This window comes from Protomyctophum bolini (genome assembly GCF_963924005.1).
Source record: "Protomyctophum bolini genome assembly, chromosome: 21".
Taxonomy (NCBI): domain Eukaryota; kingdom Metazoa; phylum Chordata; class Actinopteri; order Myctophiformes; family Myctophidae; genus Protomyctophum; species Protomyctophum bolini.
In genome coordinates this window covers 25,926,178-25,946,411 of record NC_137882.1, presented here as the reverse complement: position 1 = coordinate 25,946,411, position 20,234 = coordinate 25,926,178, and the positions used below count along the sequence as shown (strand labels likewise).

Genomic DNA, 20,234 nt, shown 5'->3' with positions numbered 1-20,234 from the left:
TCCAGGAAACTTTGGGTGTGCACTGGTGTGCCAGTATTATGCCTGTGTGAAAATATGATAAAGAAACCAACCAATAGATAGTGTCCCTTCTTTTATTGTGCGATTCACTAACCTGTTTACATTACACCCAGATTTTGAGTGTAAAGGAATTTTCCAAACTTCCCACATTTGTAGTCCAGAACTAGATAAAGTGCCCCTCTGGGCACAGGTCTCCACCAGGGCAGGTCAGGTTGTGGCCTCCTGGTGGTGCTATAATAGGCCAATGTGAAAAGGGTGACATTTCTTCTTACGCCTTGGATGGTAATTGGATGATTTGAGGCATTTTGTGCCAGAAATGTGTTTTGCAAAAATCCACCTGTTGGTGGCGCTATAACAGGCCAATGTGAAAAGCGTGGGGTATATTCCTCAGCTTAGTAGGAGAGTCCATGAAAGATTTCACGTAAATTGCACGCTGCGTTCATGATTTGAGGCTTTTTGTTCAAAAAAGGGCCAATCCTGCAAACTTTGAAAGCCAATGTTATAGCCAATTAGGATGGAATATGAAATATCGGACAGATCCGGCTTGAACACGTGACTATAGAGATGGTGTGTAACAATTTGCGGGATTTTTGGAGTAATATAAACAAATGTGTTTTTCAAAAATCGGCCTCCTGGTGGCACTATAACAGGCCGTTCTAGAAAATGGGGCAGAGGTTCATCGTTGGCATCCAGTGTGTGTGTGTGTGTGTGTGTGTGCAAAATGTGGCACCGACCGGGTTAACGGTGCCGGAGATTAGCTGGTAACGGACGGACAGACACACACACACAGACGGAGTGCAAAACATACTCTCTCCCCATGCCTTTGGCCTGGTGGAGACTATTATAAGGCATTATAATGGCACACATCAAGCTTTGGTCCCATGTTAAGTCGGCATCCGAGGAGACTTAAGATTACTGAATCAGACCACTAACTTGGGATGTTTGGGAAATTCCTTTACACCCAAAATATTGCTGTAAACAGCTTAGTAGTGAATCAGGCCTGATGTCTTTGTTCTCTGTGTTTGGCTCTCAGTCTGACCTTTCACCTCCGTATGTCTCTCTGGATAGGAGTGTCTTCTATAAATGCCTGCATTTTAAACTTATATAACTTAAATTATGATAAACTATGGATGGATGGATAGATACAGAGTAGCTCAGGGCTACTCAACTTATGATAGCTCAAAAGTCCAAGGACTGCAAGCTAAAAATGTCAGTATTTTTAACATTTTACATATACTTTATTTTATAATAAAAAAATAATTTTGAGACTGTAACAGAGGCCCGTAGCACTTGCCTATAGCCCCGACGACCTTACAGGCATATGCAAAGGTTCAACTTGTGTAATTTAGATAGCACTTTATGTAGTAGACTTAGATAGCATTTTATGCAGACTTATAGCATTTAATGTAGACAGCACTACAATAGCAATTTATGTAGACATAGCAGAGGCAGTGGTGGCCGAATGGTTTGCGGAGCGGTCTTGATATCGGAAGGTCGCTAGTTCTTATCCCCGGACTGGCACGTTAAAATTACCACCGCTGAAGTGCCCTTGGACAAGGCATTGAACCCCTACCATGAAATGTTCTATGAGCAGGACCTGGCTGTAAACAAGTTCTTGAGCTTAGTCCAGTTACCCTGGGTAAACATAGTACCTTTCCTTTCCTTTCCTTAGTATATATAGCTTAAAGCATGTTTCATTGTATGTAGGCCTATGTGATGTATTGCCATGCCTTTTGTTCTTGCTTAATGTAAATCGCTCCGGATTAAGAGTGTCTGCTAAATGCCTACATTGTAAATTGTATACACAACAGTCTAAAATTAAGGAAACACACGGTAAAAAGACACATTTCCATATAAGGCCAAACCAGCCAGTGGTGAAGCTCTATAGTCTAAACTGAATTTCGTTGTTTCATGCAAGCAATGACAATAAAGATCTATCTAACAAAAACATTGTGATTAATAATGATGAAGTTACAAATGAGGTTTGATTTACAAAATGTAAAGAGAACGTATAATGAACAGAATAGATTAATATTATCACAGGTGAATAAATAAGTACCGTGAGTGGTTATTTAATAGTAATACTCGGCTGACATCAGGCCATATCACTTAATCTTGGAACAAACAACACAATACCTACAGTGACAATAACTCATTTTATTTCCATCGGTATGACCACGACGGGCCGCAGATACATTAACCCATTCTGACCTGAGATCAGATTCTAAAAATGTCTTCTACATCCTGACAGTTTTCTGAAAAAGCTATGTTTCTATGTCAGTCGTTCTTCGATAAAAAATAAAAGACCTACAAGCTCGTAGCGCGCCACTCGGTGACGCGCTATGAGCTTGTAGATCTGCTATTTTTCAATAGCTTAAAAGCATAACATAATGCTAACACCAAAAGGGGTTCCCGGGTTGAGAAGCACTAACATGGAGAACATTATTAATCTGCTAATGTAATAAAAATAACATAAAACATAGTTTAACAGGTTAAATCATACTCATTTCTGATGTCTCATTGAACTACGTGGCTTACAAAGAGTGTATTGATTATAGTTTAGAGTTGCTGAGTCACTGACCCCTTACACACGCACGCACACTGCATTGTCAATCTCTTAGCACCTTAACCATGGTTACTGTGGTTAAACTTGTCAACACTGTGGGGAGAGGGACAAAGACAGATTTTGTGAATAGTCACTGATTAATGTCTGGTGTGTAACTAATATTCATTACACACTGAGTGAGAGAGAAGGTCGAACAAGAAAGACACAGAAGAGGGAGAGCCGCCTAAAGACTGCATTTGGTCCGGTAAGTCTATTCTATTTAATTACACTCTATTCATAAAAATAATGATTTATAAGAATAATTAGACCTATTTGATCCTGTGGGGAAAATTGAGTTTCCGGCTTCACCCAGCTTTTATTGCTGTCCAGGTGGTGGGAGGAATAGTGTTGGGACGCACACACAGCAATAATGAAAAATTTCTTTTAATTTCTACGTCACAAATAAATGGCATGCAGACGTTTCCGCACCGATGAAGGCTGGATAGGCGAAACTTTGTCTACCATTTATTTGTGTGTGAAAAAAAAGAAGTTAAATGTCACTCTTGCTGTGAGCGACCCAATGCCTCTCTTCCTATCAGACAATTGTTCAAGTCGCTCCGGTCCGAGTCCAAGTCGAGTCCCAAGTCGTTTGGTCCCAAGTCCAAGTCGAGTCCCAAGTCAGTCCAAACCCTCAGGTCCGAGTCCCAAGTCGAGTCCCAAGTCATTTGGTCCCAAGTCCAAGTCGAGTCCCAAGTCTTTCTGTTGTGGGCAAGTCAAGCCGAGTCACAAGTCGAGTCACAAGGTTGTGTCAAGTCTAGAATTTGAATTTTTCATGTGACTTGTCGTGATTATGAATTGATTACCCAGGACCGAATGGAAACAAGACAGCAAGGACTTTTTTCAGTGATCCCTTTTTGATCAGTGTTTGACTGTACCCTATACCGATTACATTTCTGCCAATAAAGTATTCAATCAATGAATCAATAGATATTCCCCACTGTATTTCACTGTACTATGGCTCCCCCTAATGGCCGTTTTGTCCCTGTACGCTGGAGCAGAGACAGTGCAATCTGCGCATGCTCACAACTGTCACTTTGTGCCTCCGTGTTGACACTAGTTTACAGACACAACTTCACACTTAGTTAGTACATATGGAAATATGGAATATACAATTGGATCTCATGGGTGTCTTTCAGCAACACTAACTCAAAGGTAGGAAGCAACTTTTCAATCTACTGCAGCTGTGTGGTGAAAATAAAGGTTTTGCCTTAGTGTGCGAGTGGAGTTGCGCTGCACACCGACGCTGTATTCAAATACCGTATGCTCGGAAACAAAACAAGTCACAAGTCATCTTGTCTCGAGTCGAGTCGAGTCGGGAGTCATTGGCTAGCAAGTCGGAGTCAAGTCTCAAGTCTCGTTGGTCTTTTACCTTCCAAGTCCGAGTCGAGTCTCAAGTCTTTACATTCAAAGTCCGAGTCGAGTCGCAAGTCGTCAAATATAATCACTATGACTCGAGTCGAGTCACTATTACTCGAGTCCAATTGTCTGCTTCCTATATGACCACTTGGGCAGCAATCAGCTGGGTGAAGCTGGAAACTGAATGTTGATTTTAGCGGGAAATGCACATGCAATGAAATCCACAAGACGTCCTTTCTCGGTTACAAGAAAAGGTATTCAACGCCAAAGTAGTCAGACTTGAGCAAAGTGGGGGAATAACCTCCGTATAGCCTGCCACCCGTATTCTGGTCAATTGTAAATCTTTGCAGACATTTTCAGATCTACAAGCTTGCGTTGCGATGCATTGTGAGCGTGTGTAGATCAGCTATAATTATTTTCAACTAAAACATTTAGTGTAGAGCATAAACCGAGCCCTGCTGAGCGACTCCAGTCAACCATTTACAGGGTTTAAGTGGTTCTAAGTGACGCACGCCTCCACATAATTATGTGCATTGCGTGCGTGTGCAAATTAACTGCCAGATATTTAGTGGAGGAAACCGAGTTGGAGCAGTGGTTGTTCGCCACAGTTTAAAACATATACATCCTTTAGCTCAATGTAGCTCATTGAGCTGTACATTTTATATATTATTATGTTTTTAGATTGCATTTGCTAAAGTTGATAATGTCACTGAAGGGGTCATCCCTATGTTCCCCAGGTTCTATGTTCCCCACTCACCCGGCCCCCCAAAAAAGGTTCTATGCTCCTCGCTCGACCAAAAAGAGGTTCTATGTTCCCCACTCAAAAAAGGTTCTATGTTCCCCACATAACTAAGAAAAGGTTCTATATCTCAACCATGGACCATGGAAGCGGTTATTGTCATTCCTTAATCCGTCCCCCCAAAAAGTCTCTAATGCACCCCTGAATAGTACATTACACCCCCCCCCCCCCCTCTCTCGCTAGATTACTGCTATGGAGTCACAGCCTCCAGATGAGGTTGCCGAGGTGGAGGATGAGCCCATCTTCCCCCCAGCAGAGAGCTCAGATCCTGGGGTGAAGGGCCCCAGTCCCGCCCCTCCAGGCGTGGACCTCCGGCCCGGGGTGCTGGGTGGGACTGCACATGTCCCTGCAGAACAGCCAGGGGAGCTGCAGGGGACCACACATGTCCCTGAACAGCCAGGGGAGCTGCAGGGGACCACACGTGTCCCTGCAGAACAGCCAGGGGAGCTGCAGGGAACCACACGTGTCCCTGCAGAACAGAGGCTTGTTGGCGCTGGGCAGGAAAGACGGGAGGACGAGACTCCTGGAGGAGTGCAGGTGGAGAAGGACGGAGGACTCGGTGACACCTCCGCTAAACACGCACCTTTGAGTAACCTCGCCACAGGTACTACTAATAATAATGCTATTATTATTATGTCAATCGTATATTTCAAGTTGTTTTTCCAAAGATTTCAATATTAGATGTTATGGGTGTAGAAGTATACATTACTCTTACCTGGTTAAATAAAGCTGAAAGGAATTCTGTGACGCGTCCGCTCCAATCAACAGAGAGAACGGGCAGGGGCCATCGACGAATCGGAAGCCAGAACCCAAGAACGACCAATCATGTTGCTTCTCCGGTTGCTGGTCCATCCCCCAGCGCCAGCACCACTGTGAGTAGTGTATAATGACCTAACGATTCAATTAAAACCTGCTGTGACTAAATACTGTATTAGAAGCAGGGGGGCAGTCAGACAAGGAAATCGGGATTTCCTGAAAGTTCATATAATGGCCTGTTGTGGCGCTGTCATTGGGCCCAAAAAAACCCATAGCCCCATAGAAGTCCATGTATTTGGGCCCAACTTATTTTGGCAAATTATTTTGGCAAATTATTTTGGAGGTGCAGGTGTCGGGCCAGAGGAGTGTGCTGCTGTCTAACGAGGCGAGGGTGACGATGGCGAGGCAGAGCAGAGTGCGGAAGGAGGAGCGACGCGCCTCCCTGGACGCGAGGCACGCGTACCTGCTGGGCAAGCTGGCGCAGGGCAGCGCTCTGACCCTGGGGGAGGCGGAGGTCCGCGACGCCCTGCTCTCCGACGACAAGGTACCTGTATATACGCACGCATTTTTGATCCACGAAAACAGAGGTTCTTAATCCGTTTAGGCCTGAAAAGTTTTTTCTGAAAAACCTTATTTTTTGCTGTATCAGTGCAGGTGCTCAATATTTCATGGCAAGGACCCCAAAAAATCTATGTAATATGCCTCCCCCCCCCCCCCCCCCCCCCCCCCATCTGAAAATATATTCTTCCAGGGACTGTTCACTCTGTAATAATATATATTCAAAGATTTGAGGCACATTTTCACGTCTTTTCAAAAATGGCAAGTTCATATGAGCTTGTAGATCTGCTATTTTTCAATAGCTAAAGTATAACATAATGCTTTAAAACACCAAAAGGGGAACCATCCTTGAGGGGGGCTTCCAGCGGTGGTCCCCCAGCTAAATGACGGCTCCATTTAGATCTCCATATATGGAGCTGACCTGTCCTGACATTCCATATGTTGATCTGACCTCATCACACCCTGCTGTACACTCAAGACACGCTCCATATATGGCCAGTATACAGAATTCATTCCATATGTTGATCTGACCTCATCACACCCTGCTGTACACTCGAGACACGCTCCATATATGGCCAGTATACAGAATTCATTCCATATGGTGATCTGAACCCCCCCCCCCCCCCCCTGCATGCCAAAGCGCCATGCAGCGCTCGCCCAGCAGTCTGCCGTCAGCCAGGCGGATGCGTGCGCGCTTCTCGCCCCCTGGGCGTCTTATACTGGTTATTATTCTCTTATCCAGAGCAACCTATAATTATAGCAAGGTAAACACATACATCAAATGCAGAGAGACGGTGTATATTGCATATACCAGTATATGCATGATGCGTAGTGCCTTCAGTAAACTAGGACCGGAGGTAAACCAAGGACTTATACAGCATAGCCTCAGTCCTTAGTTTAAACCATATACTATACTGTATCAATATACTATTCAAAAATGAAGCTCATACAATGCTGGATGGAGTTTCTGTGTGGAGTTTGCATGTTCTCCCCGTGTCCCCTAGGGTAGGTGCCCTACTACCCTCACAAAAAACATGCAGTAATCCTGGTCACTAAACTGCCTCCCCCTGGCCAGCCGGGGCGCCTGATGGAGGGGAAAGGAACTGGTTGGAATAACGTGTTCCTTCCACGCGCTACGTCCAACCAGGGAAACTCCCCCCTGTCACGTGTAAAGGAGCAACTTGGACACTCAGGCATGAAGGAAGCTGAGTTCAAGTCTGTTGCTCTCCCCTTGTCCCCCATATATGGGGACTAGGTTGGTGGAGGGTGTGTAGAGCCCAGGATCACATTAGATGATTGACACAGGGGTGAAAAATGGGTTACAAAATCGTGCGATAAAAAAAAATTATATATATAAAAAAAAATGAAGCTCATACAATGCCGGATGAAGGCCCTGACTCGGAGTGACTCCTGACCTATAGGTCATGAAATGACTGTGATTGTGTTTTCCAGTTCAGTCTCATTGATGACTTCTTTGCTGCCAACGGATCTAGGAAGCTCATGTTTTTCTACCAGGGGACCTCTCAGGTATACTATTACGTTATTTCCGAGTCCAGAGTACCGGTAAATGCATTCATGCGCAAGCCATTATGTGAAGTCCTGCAAATTAACAAAACAGGTCTCCATATTATCAAAGATTGTATAAGAACATTCTTGTTATTAACAGTCCGACGCCTGTTTTATAATTATTAATGTTTTAAATGGCTTGTAAACAGAGGTGTGAGTGTGACATTATAATTGTCAAAGACATTTACACATGCAGTTCCTGTTGGCTAATATGTGGCTATATTGTTCTCGGGTTTCAGCTACAGATAAAAAAAAATAGGTTAAGGGTGGTGAGGGTATATAGTTACATTACATACCCCTACCCCACTGCTAGCTAGTAGCTAGTAGTGTGAAAGTAGTAATATTACCGCATGCATTTGCATGAATGGGTGTTTATGTCACATGCACTGTACACACATCAATCACACCACACAACGGATTCTGCATTATGTGTGTGACTGACATTAAAATGTACTTTTATGTGCGTATATATAGGGTCTGGACGTTGGCTCTACCACCTCTCCACACAGGAGACTATTCCTGACGACTGGATCTTCAGAGGTGAGAGAACGACCTCTCATATAACAGCTGGTTCTCCAAATGGGGTCCGACGACAACCCACACCAAGCCAATGATTGTATAGTTATAGGAAACAATTGGAGTACCAGCTGGGGTGCCCAAAAGGTAGATCGTGCAGGATCGTGCTGTGCAGGTAGACCACATGACAGGGCCCTAAACCCTTTTTTTTTTTAATTTGCCACAAAAAATGTATTTTTAAAATGCTTTTTTTTCTGGAAAAACCTCATGTTTCTATATCAGTGGTTCTCAATATTTCATGTCAAGGACCCCAAAAATGTAATTTGCCTCCGCCCCCCATCTGAAAATATGTTGTTCCAGCGACCCCCCCACCCTCAGAAGGAAAGATTTGATGTTCACTCTGTAATAATATATTAAAAGATTTGAGGCACATTTTCACGATTTTTCAAAAATAGAAGACCGACAAGTTCTAATGCGGCACTCGGTGCCGTGCTATGAGCTTGTAGATCTGCTATTTTTTTAATAGCTAAAAGTATAACATAATGTTTAAAAAAAGGGCCTCAAAGTTTGTTTTCAAGAGTGTTGCTGTGCATAAACATCAGTAGCATTATATTTCCCCATTCCTTTGTGTTTGTCTTAAAACGCTACAGCGCGCTGCTCTTTTCAGCAATCAATATTTTGTGTTGGTGGGTAGATCTTTTTGGGCTGGGTCATTTTGAAAGTATGGTTCTTAAGTTAAAATAGTGTGGGCAACCTTGAATTTTGACCCCCCCCTCCCTATACTATTGTATGCAACCTATATGCATCCTAATAGTGAATATGAGCATTGTTTAAACCAGACCATAGCCTATAAGTGGTGGTAATTTAACACGCCTGCAGAGCGTTAGTGCTAATGCTGTGAACCTCTTCTGTTACCATTCACTGTTGTCTCTCCACCTGGAGTCTGATCCCTTTAACTCTATATGGTCTAATAATGATTACACCTTAGAGACCATTAGACTCTAATCGCTGTGTTTGTTCACTGCTGTGTTCTGTTGGTATGGGAGACAGAGACAGAGAATGGGCGTGTGCGTGCGTGCGCGTTTGTGTGTGTGTGTGTGTGTGCATGTGTGTGCGTGTGTGTGCGTGCGCGCATGTGAGAGAGAGAGAGGGTCAGAGTGTGTGTGTGGGGCTGCTTTTTTTCTTTTTTACAGGTATCCAATTGGCACATACCTACCGTTAAGCTGAACTAATGAAACTAAACTCATACATTGTGGTTGTGGGTGTCAGACTAAACTATAATCTCCCTCCATGTTTATCAGCCGTTACTGGGGAAGTGTCTGTTCTTTCTGAGGACAACTGACAAGGCCATAACGACAGCTAACATACACCAGGTCAGTGAAACGGCTTCGACGTTATCAGTCGTGTTCACATGTTTAGCGATGTTTTGCCAATACGCTTGGCTTCTCCAGCGAGATGAACCAAATACAGACACTCACAGGGTCTGTAACTCAGGCTGGAAATTAAATCAAATTGAAAAGTTTGAGAATGACCTAAACGAACTAAATGAACTAAACAGGACACACACACACACACTTTTGGTATTTTTGAATTTGAATCCTGAAAAGTAACAGTGTTTCCACCCGGACAGAGACAACGTATTAGTCTCTAAGCTGCGTGACCTTCCCCCGCCCCCCGTGCATACAGGAGGTGACCTTTGGGATGCTGGACTGTTGCGACGGGAGCGTGCTGCACAGTGTGGAGACTCTGCTGTCTGAGGTCATGTTACCTGCTCTCAGAGCTCAACAGGTGAGGTCATGTTATACCTGCTCTCAGAGCTCAAGAGGTGAGGTCATGTGACCTGCTCTCAGAGCTCAACAGGTGAGGTCATGTTATACCTGCTCTCAGAGCTCAAGAGGTGAGGTCATGTGACCTGCTCTAAACCTCAACAGGTGAGGTCATGTGACCTGCTCTCAGAGCTCAACAGGTGAGGTCATGTGACCTGCTCCCAGAGCTCAACAGTTGAGGTCATGTGACCTGCTCCCAGAGCTCAACAGGTGAGGTCATGTGACCTGCTCTAAACTTCAACAGGTGAAGTCATGTGACCTGCTCTAAACCTCAACAGGTGAGGTCATGTGACCTGCTCTCAGAGCTCAACAGGTGAGGTCATGTGACCTGCTCTCAGAGCTCAACAGGTGCAGGTCATGTGACCTGCTCTCAGAGCTCATCTCCCTTTCCACTTCTTCTTGACAAGGTTCTGATTTTAAATCGGGTCCTGTTATCAACAAAGTTTTCTTTCTCAACTCTTCTAAACAAAAAGCAACATAAGCTGAGTCATTAACTTGTTAATAATCAATTATCTCTCTCTCTCTCTCTCTCTCTCTCTCTCTCTCTCTCTGCCTGTAGAACTGGGGCGTGCTGAAGGACGGCGTGTGCAGTGCAGACGTCCAGGTGTTGCTGTCCTCCATGGACAGCCTCGTCAGCAGCCTGTCTTCAGTCCGAGCCAGCGTGGAGTCCAAGCTCCGCCTACAGCTGCCCCCGGGGGAGGAGGAGCTCGTCGCGACCGTCGCGCACCTGCGCAGCCCCGCCCACTACAGATCTGCAGGTATATGGACGAATCCACAGGGCAGTGCCCCTGTAAGCTAATCAGTAAGTCCCCCCCCCCCAACCCAATAGGCAGTCCAATAGGCACGTTAGCAACGGTTACTAAGAGAGAAGACATTATTCTCACCCATTGAGATGCATGTTAAATGACGCCAATTTGTTTTGTGAGATGAAAAGTGTTTATTTTTTTTGGGGGGGGCGGGTTTTGCAACTGAATGGCTGGACAATAAGTACACAGCACATGCATAAACTTTCCTTAATGATTATATTTGGTTTCAGTATTCATTTATGATGTATTTTCTCTATTATTATGGTTATTGTATAGCGGCCAATTTGTAATGGTGGTGGGGAGGGGGGCACGTTGAGAACCCCGGATCTACAGTATACTATACATAAATGTGTTGTTGTTCTGCTTTTAACTGTTCTGCTTTTAACTTGTACTGTTTTTAACCTGTACGGCGACCTTGAGTGCCCTGAAAGGCGCCTTATAAATAAAATGTATTATTATTATTATTATTATACTTTGACTCAAGTACAGGGGTTGAGTACATCAGTGGATAAGTGGACCCCAGGGGTCCCCAGCTAAATGATAATTAGGAACCAAATGGACCCTTATGGGTTTGTAACAAATGGAACCTGACGGGTCTAATTTGGTTCCATTTGTATACACTCAGAGTTAAACTCTAACCTTGATTTTACAAGATAAATGTGGGTCCCAGAGATATAAATGCCATTAAATGGGGGGTCCGTAGACTAATGCATGTCAAACCGGGGGAGCTTGAAATTAAACTGTTTGAGAATCACTGCTAGAGCCTTACAAATCCTCTCTTATACCTGGCATATGATTTCTAATGGGGGTCTGCAGCCCACAGGTTAATGAGTTGTCAATTTGGGGGTCCTTGACATGAAAAAGTTTGGGAACCACTGGAGTGCATTGTCCACCAATGGTGTGCTGGCCACGGGTGGCGTCATTGTGACAGCCCTATATACCACCTATACCTGTTGACAACCCGTTTCTATCCTCTCAGCCAATAACAGTGCGCTGGTTGAGTCTCTGGAGGGCGTGGTCTCGGCGTGGGCCAATCAGATCAGACAGGTGCTGACGGAGAGTCAGCAGATGAGGAAGGAGCCCGACGACGTGGGTCCCTCAGCTGAGCTGGAGCACTGGAAGCAGCGCATGGTCACGTTCAACAGGTATAGAGCCTGGCTAGTACCGGTACATAGACACTGCAGTCATGGGACGAGCCTGTAGGAGTCGCTATTGTGCAGTGGCAAAGTCAAGATCACCCGCTTCCCTGCCTGGCTTGCATGGCTTCCCTCCCTCAAACTGGGACGGTTGTGTTGGTATAGATCTGACCAGTTGTTCTCATAGTTGGGTCACGAGGACCCCCGGGCCACGAGGGTCCTATACCTTGAGGGGGTTCCAGGTGGGTGCCCGACCCACCTGGTTTAACGGTTTAACCACAACGATCTGCAAGCTCACCGTGTGGAGATATACAAACATCTCTGTTACACATACTGTTACTCAACTATGTGACATTCTGCCAACTATTGTCACTTAACGTGTGTGTGTGTGTGTGTGTGTGTGTGTGTGTGTGTGTGTGTGTGTGTGTGTGTGTGTGTGTGTGTGTGTGTGTGTGTGTGTGTGTGTGTGTGTGTGTGTGTGTGTGTGTGTGTGTGTACACGTGCGTGTGGCCTCAGTCTGTTGGAGGAGATTAAGGGTCCTCATGTGAAGAAGGTTCTGGGAGTTCTACAGGTGGCCAAGTCCAGAGTTCTGCACACCTGGAGACATCTGGTCTGTCTGTCTGTCTGTCTGTCTGTCTGTCTGTCTGTCTGATTGATGCATCCATCCATCCATCCATTCATTCATTCATTCATTCATTGGTTGGTAGGACGGGGACATCACGGTGGTTGCCAACGAGGCTAAAGACAACGTCAGATATCTCTACACCCTGGACAAGTTCTTCGGGAAGATGGCGAACTGCACTCCGGTACGTCTGCTCTCTCTCTGTCTGTTACCATGGCAACACGTGACCAGGTGACCACCCAAAGTCTGCTCTCTCTCTGTCTGTTACCATGGCAACACGTGACCAGGTGACCACCCAAAGTCTGCTCTCTCTGTGTCTGTTACCATGGCAACACGTGACCAGGTGACCACCCAAAGTCTGCTCTCTCTGTGTCTGTTACCATGGCAACACGTGACCAGGTGACCACCCACAGTCTGCTCTCTCTCTGTGTCTGTTACCATGGCAACACGTGACCAGGTGACCACCCAAAGTCTGCTCTCTCTCTGTCTGTTGCCATGGCAACACGTGACCAGGTGACCACCCAGAGTGACGTAATTTTGTAGTTATCACTACTCAGTCACACTATAGACTGGAACTGACCTATGCTTTCTATGGCATATAGGCAGCTAGGCGCAGCTGCAGGACATGAGACTAATTAATTAGAGCGGCAGAGAGAGAAAGGAGAGTGTGTGTGCGTACGTGTCTGCGTCAATTTAACAAGGGTGCAGACGATCAGAAATCAGCAGAGAGCGAGTGATGTTTGCGCTATATACTGTATCCCGAATTGAAGTGGACTTTTTTTTTCTCTCTCCCTGGAAATAAAACGTCTGGGTTTTCCGAGGCTACAGTCACACTAGCCCTGGTCCAGGGCTTACAGCGAGTCTCTCTCTGACGCCCTGTGGAAGTACCTTCCGCAGCCCTCTGGTCATATTTTCACTCCCGTGCGCGGTTTTTCTAATACCAGCAAATAAACAAAACGACGGAACCACTCACCGAAACAAAGCCTGCTAGACCTTGGTAAAAGTCTATTCTCGTAGCTGGGAAGCGTCTCAGGTCTCCAGTTTCTCTCTAAAATGCACTTTGTGCCATTTTAATAACGCAATGTACCCTGAATTTACCGGGCAGAGTCATTTCTTCTACTATGGCATTTCCGGGTTTTGCCTGCGCCGATCTGGTTGGATTCATTTTATTTAATGATTAAAATAGTGCATTTTAGAAAGAAACTGGGGACCTGAGACACTTCCCAGCTACGAGAATAGACTTTTACCAAGGTCTAGCAGGCTTTGTTTCGGTGAGTGGTTACGTCGTTTTGTTTATTTGCTGGTATTAGAAAAACCGCGCACAGGAGTGAAAATATGACCAGAGGGCTGCGGAAGGGACTTCCACAGGGCATCAGAGAGAGACTCGCTGTAAGCACTGGACCAGGGCTACAGTCACACTAACATGTGTTTGTTTGTTTGGTTCCCTCTTCATCCCCCCCCCCCCCCCCCCCCCTCTCTCTCTCTCTCTCTCTCCCTCTGTGTCTCTCTCTCAGTGGTCCGTGTTGCAGCACGTGTGCGGCGTGCTGGACAGCATCGGCCTCGTCCACAGCGTGTCTCGGTACTACCGCAGCTCCGAGAGGATGACCTCGCTCTTCCTGAAGGTGACCAATCAGATGGTCGCCATCTGCAAGGGCTACCTGAGAGAGGGCGTGGCCAAGGTGTGGGACCGTAGCAGGTATATAGGCACGCATGCACGCGCGCGCGCACACACACACACACACACACACACACACACACACACACACACACATACTAAAACGCAAGCGCACAAGCATGCACATTGTTTGTTCAGTTACAGGGGTCTCTCCAGCAGCGCCTCTTTATAGTAAACAGAAAATACATGTTCAGGTCGGGATACAAATTACGTCCAATCACACCTCACTTCCCATTTCACTCGGTTATCCTGTATATCCTATTATGTAAGTTCTCTCTGATACGGGATGAAATTGGTTCCTCACCTAAGATAAAAATCACACACGTGTGAACTGAGTGGTGCAAATCCCCCCCCCCCCCCCCCATCTCTCTCTCTCTCATTAGCAGGCAACAGTGCAGCACTATCCCTCTCTCTGTTTCTGGCGCCCCTACTGGTACTCATAGTCATATACTGGTGCTCATTAACGTCACATAAGTACACATTGCTGTTCCTTGGAGTGGTTGCACCACTCAAAAAAAATATATATATATATAAAAGTATGTGTATATATGTATACAGATTGATTGATAGATAGATATCACTTATCAGTTACTGTACACCGTGTGTGTGTGTGTGTGTGTGTGTGTGTGTGTGTGTGTGTGTGTGTGTGTGTGTGTGTGTGTGTGTGTGTGTGTGTGTGTGTGTGTGTGTGTGTGTGTGTGTGTGTGTGTGTGTGTGTGTGTGTGTGTGTGTGTGTGTGTGTGTGTGTGCGTGTGCGTGCGTGCGTGTGCGCATGCACGTGCGTTATAAGGCCGGTGTTGATCCAGCGCATCTCAGAGTGTGTTCGGCTGAACGTGGAGTATCAGCAGAGTTTCCAGAACATCAAACAGAAACTCAGGCAGAATCCCAACGATGCACAGCTTGACTTCAGGTAACGAGCCTCGAGCTTCACTTCAGGTATACACGTCTTAATGACACACCATATATGGGCAGTGGTCTGGGTATACCACCCAGTGGTCCGTGAGGGGGTTCCAGGTGGTCCCCAGCTATTAACGATGGCGAGGTGGTAACAAAATGGACCCTTATATAGATCTTTAACCCATTTAGACCCGAGTTCAAAACATTCACTTTGAAAGAATATATAATTCAAAGATTTGCGCGCGTGTGTGTGTGTGTGTGTGTGTGCGCGTGCGTGCGACAGTGAGAACTACATCTTCGGGAAGTTTGACTCCTTCTGCAGAAGACTGGAGAAGATCTCCAGCATGGCTTCTGTTCTGGAGAACCTGGCATCCCTGCAGCACATGAAGGTCAGCCCCGCCCCCCAAGTGCTCTGAAACAAAGATTATTCATTTATAAAGATGGTCCAACTTCCTTGGAGCCACTAGAGGCGCAATGAGTCACGCATCCTACAAATGCTCTCCAGTTTTAGAAGTCAACAAATCTTCACCATTGGCGACATTCAATGCATGTCGAGTTGCATGCCTTCCTTGAACCTTTGGCCTTTACTTTTTTTTTTACTTGTGAAGCTCCTGTTGCCTTTTTACCTTGGGCAGATTCACACTGAGTCCGTTTGATTCAAACTGTTCCTGAATACGATTTCCTGGTCCTTAGGCTGCATGGCCATGATTCACATTGGCCTTGATTCTTCTGCACCCGAGTACACTTCATTCAACTGTATCCGTACCCGAGTACACTTCATTCAAATTAAGCTTGGAACTTTAGTTTGACTTTGACTATTGAACCCACCTGCCTTAAGAGCTCCCATTTCTATCCCTTACTACTAAACTAAGGTGGGACCTCTCGGCTGTGATTCCCCGACCACATCTCTTGATTTAGACTGCCTCGGTTACAGTATACCCATTCTGGGCGGGAACCCCTATTGAAAAATAGCAGATCTACAAGCTCATAGCGCTGCACCGAGTGCCGCGCTATACGAGCTGGAATCGTGAATAGCGACATGAAAGTGTCTGAGAACGACTGACAGAGAAAAACATAGCTTTTTCAAGAAAACGGTCAGGATTTAGAAGACATTTGCAGAATCGTTCCCAGGTCAAAATGGGTTAAATCAAGCTAGCTCCATTAGAATACGTGAAGGATGTGGAAGATTCAATGGAAACATGTTGTTGCATTCACCTGGATCATAATTTGCTTGTGATGTGAATGTGAGGTGGAGGGCGTGGAGAAGATCTACGCTCGCTACCAGAACATCGTCTCCGCCACAAAGTCCAAGACCTACGACATCCTGGACCACCGCAAGCTGGAGGTCAGTCAGTGGTGGAAAGTAACCAAGTACATTTACTTAACTACTGTACGTACTGTAAGTACAATTTTGAGGTATTTGTACTTTACTTGAGTATTTTCAACTCCCAATGCTTTTACTTTTACTTCCAATACTTTTACTCCACTACATTTCAGATCACGATATTGTACTCCACTACACTGATTTGAAAATATTTCTTACTTAGTTACTTTGTATATTTTGATTATTATTACAAAACATAAACTAAACCTATATACATTTTGTCCATTTGAAAATAGACGATCTACAAGCTCACAATGTGTTGCGATGCGACACATTGCAAGCTTGTAGATCTGCTATATATATATTCTTTTTTGTATCTTACGATTTTGCAACCCATTTTTTCACCCAGTGTCAATGATCTAATCATGTAATGCTGGGCGCTGCACTTCCTCTGCCAACCTGGAGAGGCCAGCGGACTGGCCTCATACCTCCTTATATGCATGAGGAGTCCAAGCTGCTTCTTTTCACCTGACAGGGGGGGGGGGGGGGGGGGAGTTTCCCCGGCCGGACGTAGCGCGTGCGTGGAAGGAACACGTTATTCTGACGAGTTCCTTTCCCCTCCATCAGGCGTCCCGGCTGGCCAGGGGGAGGTAGTTTAGAGACCAGGATTACTGTATGTTGAAAACTCCACACAGAAAGGCCCTTTCGCCAACCCCGCCTCGGGTATGGGCACTGAGAGAGGAGAAAGCGCCCACAGCGGCCCCAGGGGGAATCGAACCCAGGACCTTCTAGCTGTGAGGCGACAGCACTAGTACCCTTAGATCTGCTATTCTTTATACATTTGGACACTTGAAATGGGGCATAATGCTATTATATATTAATATGCTATATAAACTGGGATTAGCTGGACTGGACCTCAAGGATCTGTGGGGGTCCCCGGACCCCACTATGATATACAGTAAATGTATCTACTGTTGGATGTTATGCTGATCTAATGTGTTTCTCTCTCCCTCTCTGTGTGTGTGTGTGTGTGTGTGTGTGTGTGTGTGTGTGTGTGTGTGTGTGTGTGTGTGTGTGTGTGTGTGTGTGTGTGTGTGTGTGTGTGTGTGTGTGTGTGTGCGTGCCTATGCGACTGTGCGTGCGTGTGTGCATGCATGCGTGCGTTGCAGTTTGACAGTGACTATGCAGACTTCCAGGTTCAGATCCAGAGTGTTCTGCAGTCAGTTCAGAGCCTGCTGGACTTCAACCTCCAACATCTCTGTTTCTCTGTTAGTTCATGTCACTGTTATTCTACAACCTCCAACATCTCTGTTTCTCTGTTAGTTCACATCACTAGTGTTGTTCTACAACCTCCAACATCTCTGTTTCTCTGTTAGTTCACGTCACTAGTGTTGTTCTACAACCTCCAACATCTCTGTTTCTCTGTTAGTTCATATCACTAGTGTTGTTCTACAACCTCCAACATCTCTGTTTCTCTGTTAGTTCATATCACTAGTGTTGTTCTACAACCTCCAACATCTCTGTTTCTCTGTTAGTTCATATCACTAGTGTTGTTCTACAACCTCCAACATCTCTGTTTCTCTGTTAGTTCACATCACTAGTGTTGTTCTACAACCTCCAACATCTCTGTTTCTCTGTTAGTTCATATCACTAGTGTTGTTCTACAACCTCCAACATCTCTGTTTCTCTGTTAGTTCACATCACTAGTGTTGTTCTACAACCTCCAACATCTCTGTTTCTCTGTTAGTTCATATCACTAGTGTTGTTCTACAACCTCCAACATCTCTGTTTCTCTGTTAGTTCACATCACTAGTGTTGTTCTACAACCTCCAACATCTCTGTTTCTCTGTTAGTTCATATCACTAGTGTTGTTCTACAACCTCCAACATCTCTGTTTCTCTGTTAGTTCATGTCACTAGTGTTGTTCTACAACCTCCAACATCTCTGTTTCTCTGTTAGTTCACGTCACTAGTGTTGTTCTACAACCTCCAACTTCTCTGTTAGTTCACGTCACTAGTGTTGTTCTACAACCTCCAACATCTCTGTTTCTCTGTTAGTTCACGTCACTAGTGTTGTTCTACAACCTCCAACATCTCTGTTTCTCTGTTAGTTCATATCACTAGTGTTGTTCTACAACCTCCAACATCTCTGTTTCTCTGTTAGTTCATATCACTAGTGTTGTTCTACAACCTCCAACATCTCTGTTTCTCTGTTAGTTCATATCACTAGTGTTGTTCTACAACCTCCAACATCTCTGTTTCTCTGTTAGTTCACATCACTAGTGTTGTTCTACAACCTCCAACATCTCTGTTTCTCTGTTAGTTCATATCACTAGTGTTGTTCTACAACCTCCAACATCTCTGTTTCTCTGTTAGTTCACATCACTAGTGTTGTTCTACAACCTCCAACATCTCTGTTTCTCTGTTAGTTCATATCACTAGTGTTGTTCTACAACCTCCAACATCTCTGTTTCTCTGTTAGTTCACATCACTAGTGTTGTTCTACAACCTCCAACATCTCTGTTTCTCTGTTAGTTCATATCACTAGTGTTGTTCTACAACCTCCAACATCTCTGTTTCTCTGTTAGTTCATGTCACTAGTGTTGTTCTACAACCTCCAACATCTCTGTTTCTCTGTTAGTTCACGTCACTAGTGTTGTTCTACAACCTCCAACTTCTCTGTTAGTTCACGTCACTAGTGTTGTTCTACAACCTCCAACATCTCTGTTTCTCTGTTAGTTCATGTCACTGTTATTCTACAACCTCCAACATCTCTGTTTCTCTGTTAGTTCACATCACTAGTGTTGTTCTACAACCTCCAACATCTCTGTTTCTCTGTTAGTTCATATCACTAGTGTTGTTCTACAACCTCCAACATCTCTGTTTCTCTGTTAGTTCACATCACTAGTGTTATTCTACAACCTCCAACATCTCTGTTTCTCTGTTAGTTCACATCACTAGTGTTGTTCTACAACCTCCAACATCTCTGTTTCTCTGTTAGTTCATATCACTAGTGTTGTTCTACAGCCTCCAACATCTCTGTTTCTCTGTTAGTTCATATCACTAGTGTTGTTCTACAACCTCCAACATCTCTGTTTCTCTGTTAGTTCACGTCACTAGTGTTGTTCTACAACCTCCAACATCTCTGTTTCTCTGTTAGTTCATGTCACTAGTGTTGTTCTACAACCTCCAACATCTCTGTTTCTCTGTTAGTTCACGTCACTAGTGTTGTTCTACAACCTCCAACTTCTCTGTTAGTTCACGTCACTAGTGTTGTTCTACAACCTCCAACATCTCTGTTTCTCTGTTAGTTCACGTCACTAGTGTTGTTCTACAACCTCCAACATCTCTGTTTCTCTGTTAGTTCATATCACTAGTGTTGTTCTACAACCTCCAACATCTCTGTTTCTCTGTTAGTTCACATCACTGTTATTCTACAACGTCCAACATCTCTGTTTCTCTGTTAGTTCATATCACTAGTGTTGTTCTACAGCCTCCAACATCTCTGTTTCTCTGTTAGTTCATATCACTAGTGTTGTTCTACAACCTCCAACATCTCTGTTTCTCTGTTAGTTCATATCACTAGTGTTGTTCTACAACCTCCAACATCTCTGTTTCTCTGTTAGTTCACATCACTAGTGTTGTTCTACAACCTCCAACATCTCTGTTTCTCTGTTAGTTCATATCACTAGTGTTGTTCTACAACCTCCAACATCTCTGTTTCTCTGTTAGTTCATATCACTAGTGTTGTTCTACAACCTCCAACATCTCTGTT

The 20,234-nt window shown here is 44.9% G+C and overlaps 1 protein-coding gene across 1 annotated transcript in view; it reads left to right on the top strand.

Moving 5' to 3' along the window:
* Positions 1-4,970: 4,970 nt before the first annotated feature.
* The window catches only part of dnah5l (dynein, axonemal, heavy chain 5 like), a gene marked incomplete at both ends in the record, with an annotated part of 108,513 nt that continues 93,249 nt past the window's right edge, over positions 4,971-20,234 (top strand). The window contains 16 exons of the mRNA XM_080793808.1: positions 4,971-5,382; positions 5,547-5,650; positions 5,884-6,078; positions 7,545-7,619; positions 8,133-8,198; positions 9,476-9,547; positions 9,861-9,962; positions 10,560-10,758; positions 11,786-11,951; positions 12,459-12,552; positions 12,650-12,748; positions 14,079-14,260; positions 15,030-15,149; positions 15,420-15,525; positions 16,386-16,481; positions 17,630-17,728. Of these exons, the coding sequence (XP_080649934.1) occupies positions 4,971-5,382; positions 5,547-5,650; positions 5,884-6,078; positions 7,545-7,619; positions 8,133-8,198; positions 9,476-9,547; positions 9,861-9,962; positions 10,560-10,758; positions 11,786-11,951; positions 12,459-12,552; positions 12,650-12,748; positions 14,079-14,260; positions 15,030-15,149; positions 15,420-15,525; positions 16,386-16,481; positions 17,630-17,728 (2,187 nt within the window). The remainder of the gene's footprint in view (positions 5,383-5,546; positions 5,651-5,883; positions 6,079-7,544; positions 7,620-8,132; positions 8,199-9,475; positions 9,548-9,860; positions 9,963-10,559; positions 10,759-11,785; positions 11,952-12,458; positions 12,553-12,649; positions 12,749-14,078; positions 14,261-15,029; positions 15,150-15,419; positions 15,526-16,385; positions 16,482-17,629; positions 17,729-20,234) is intronic.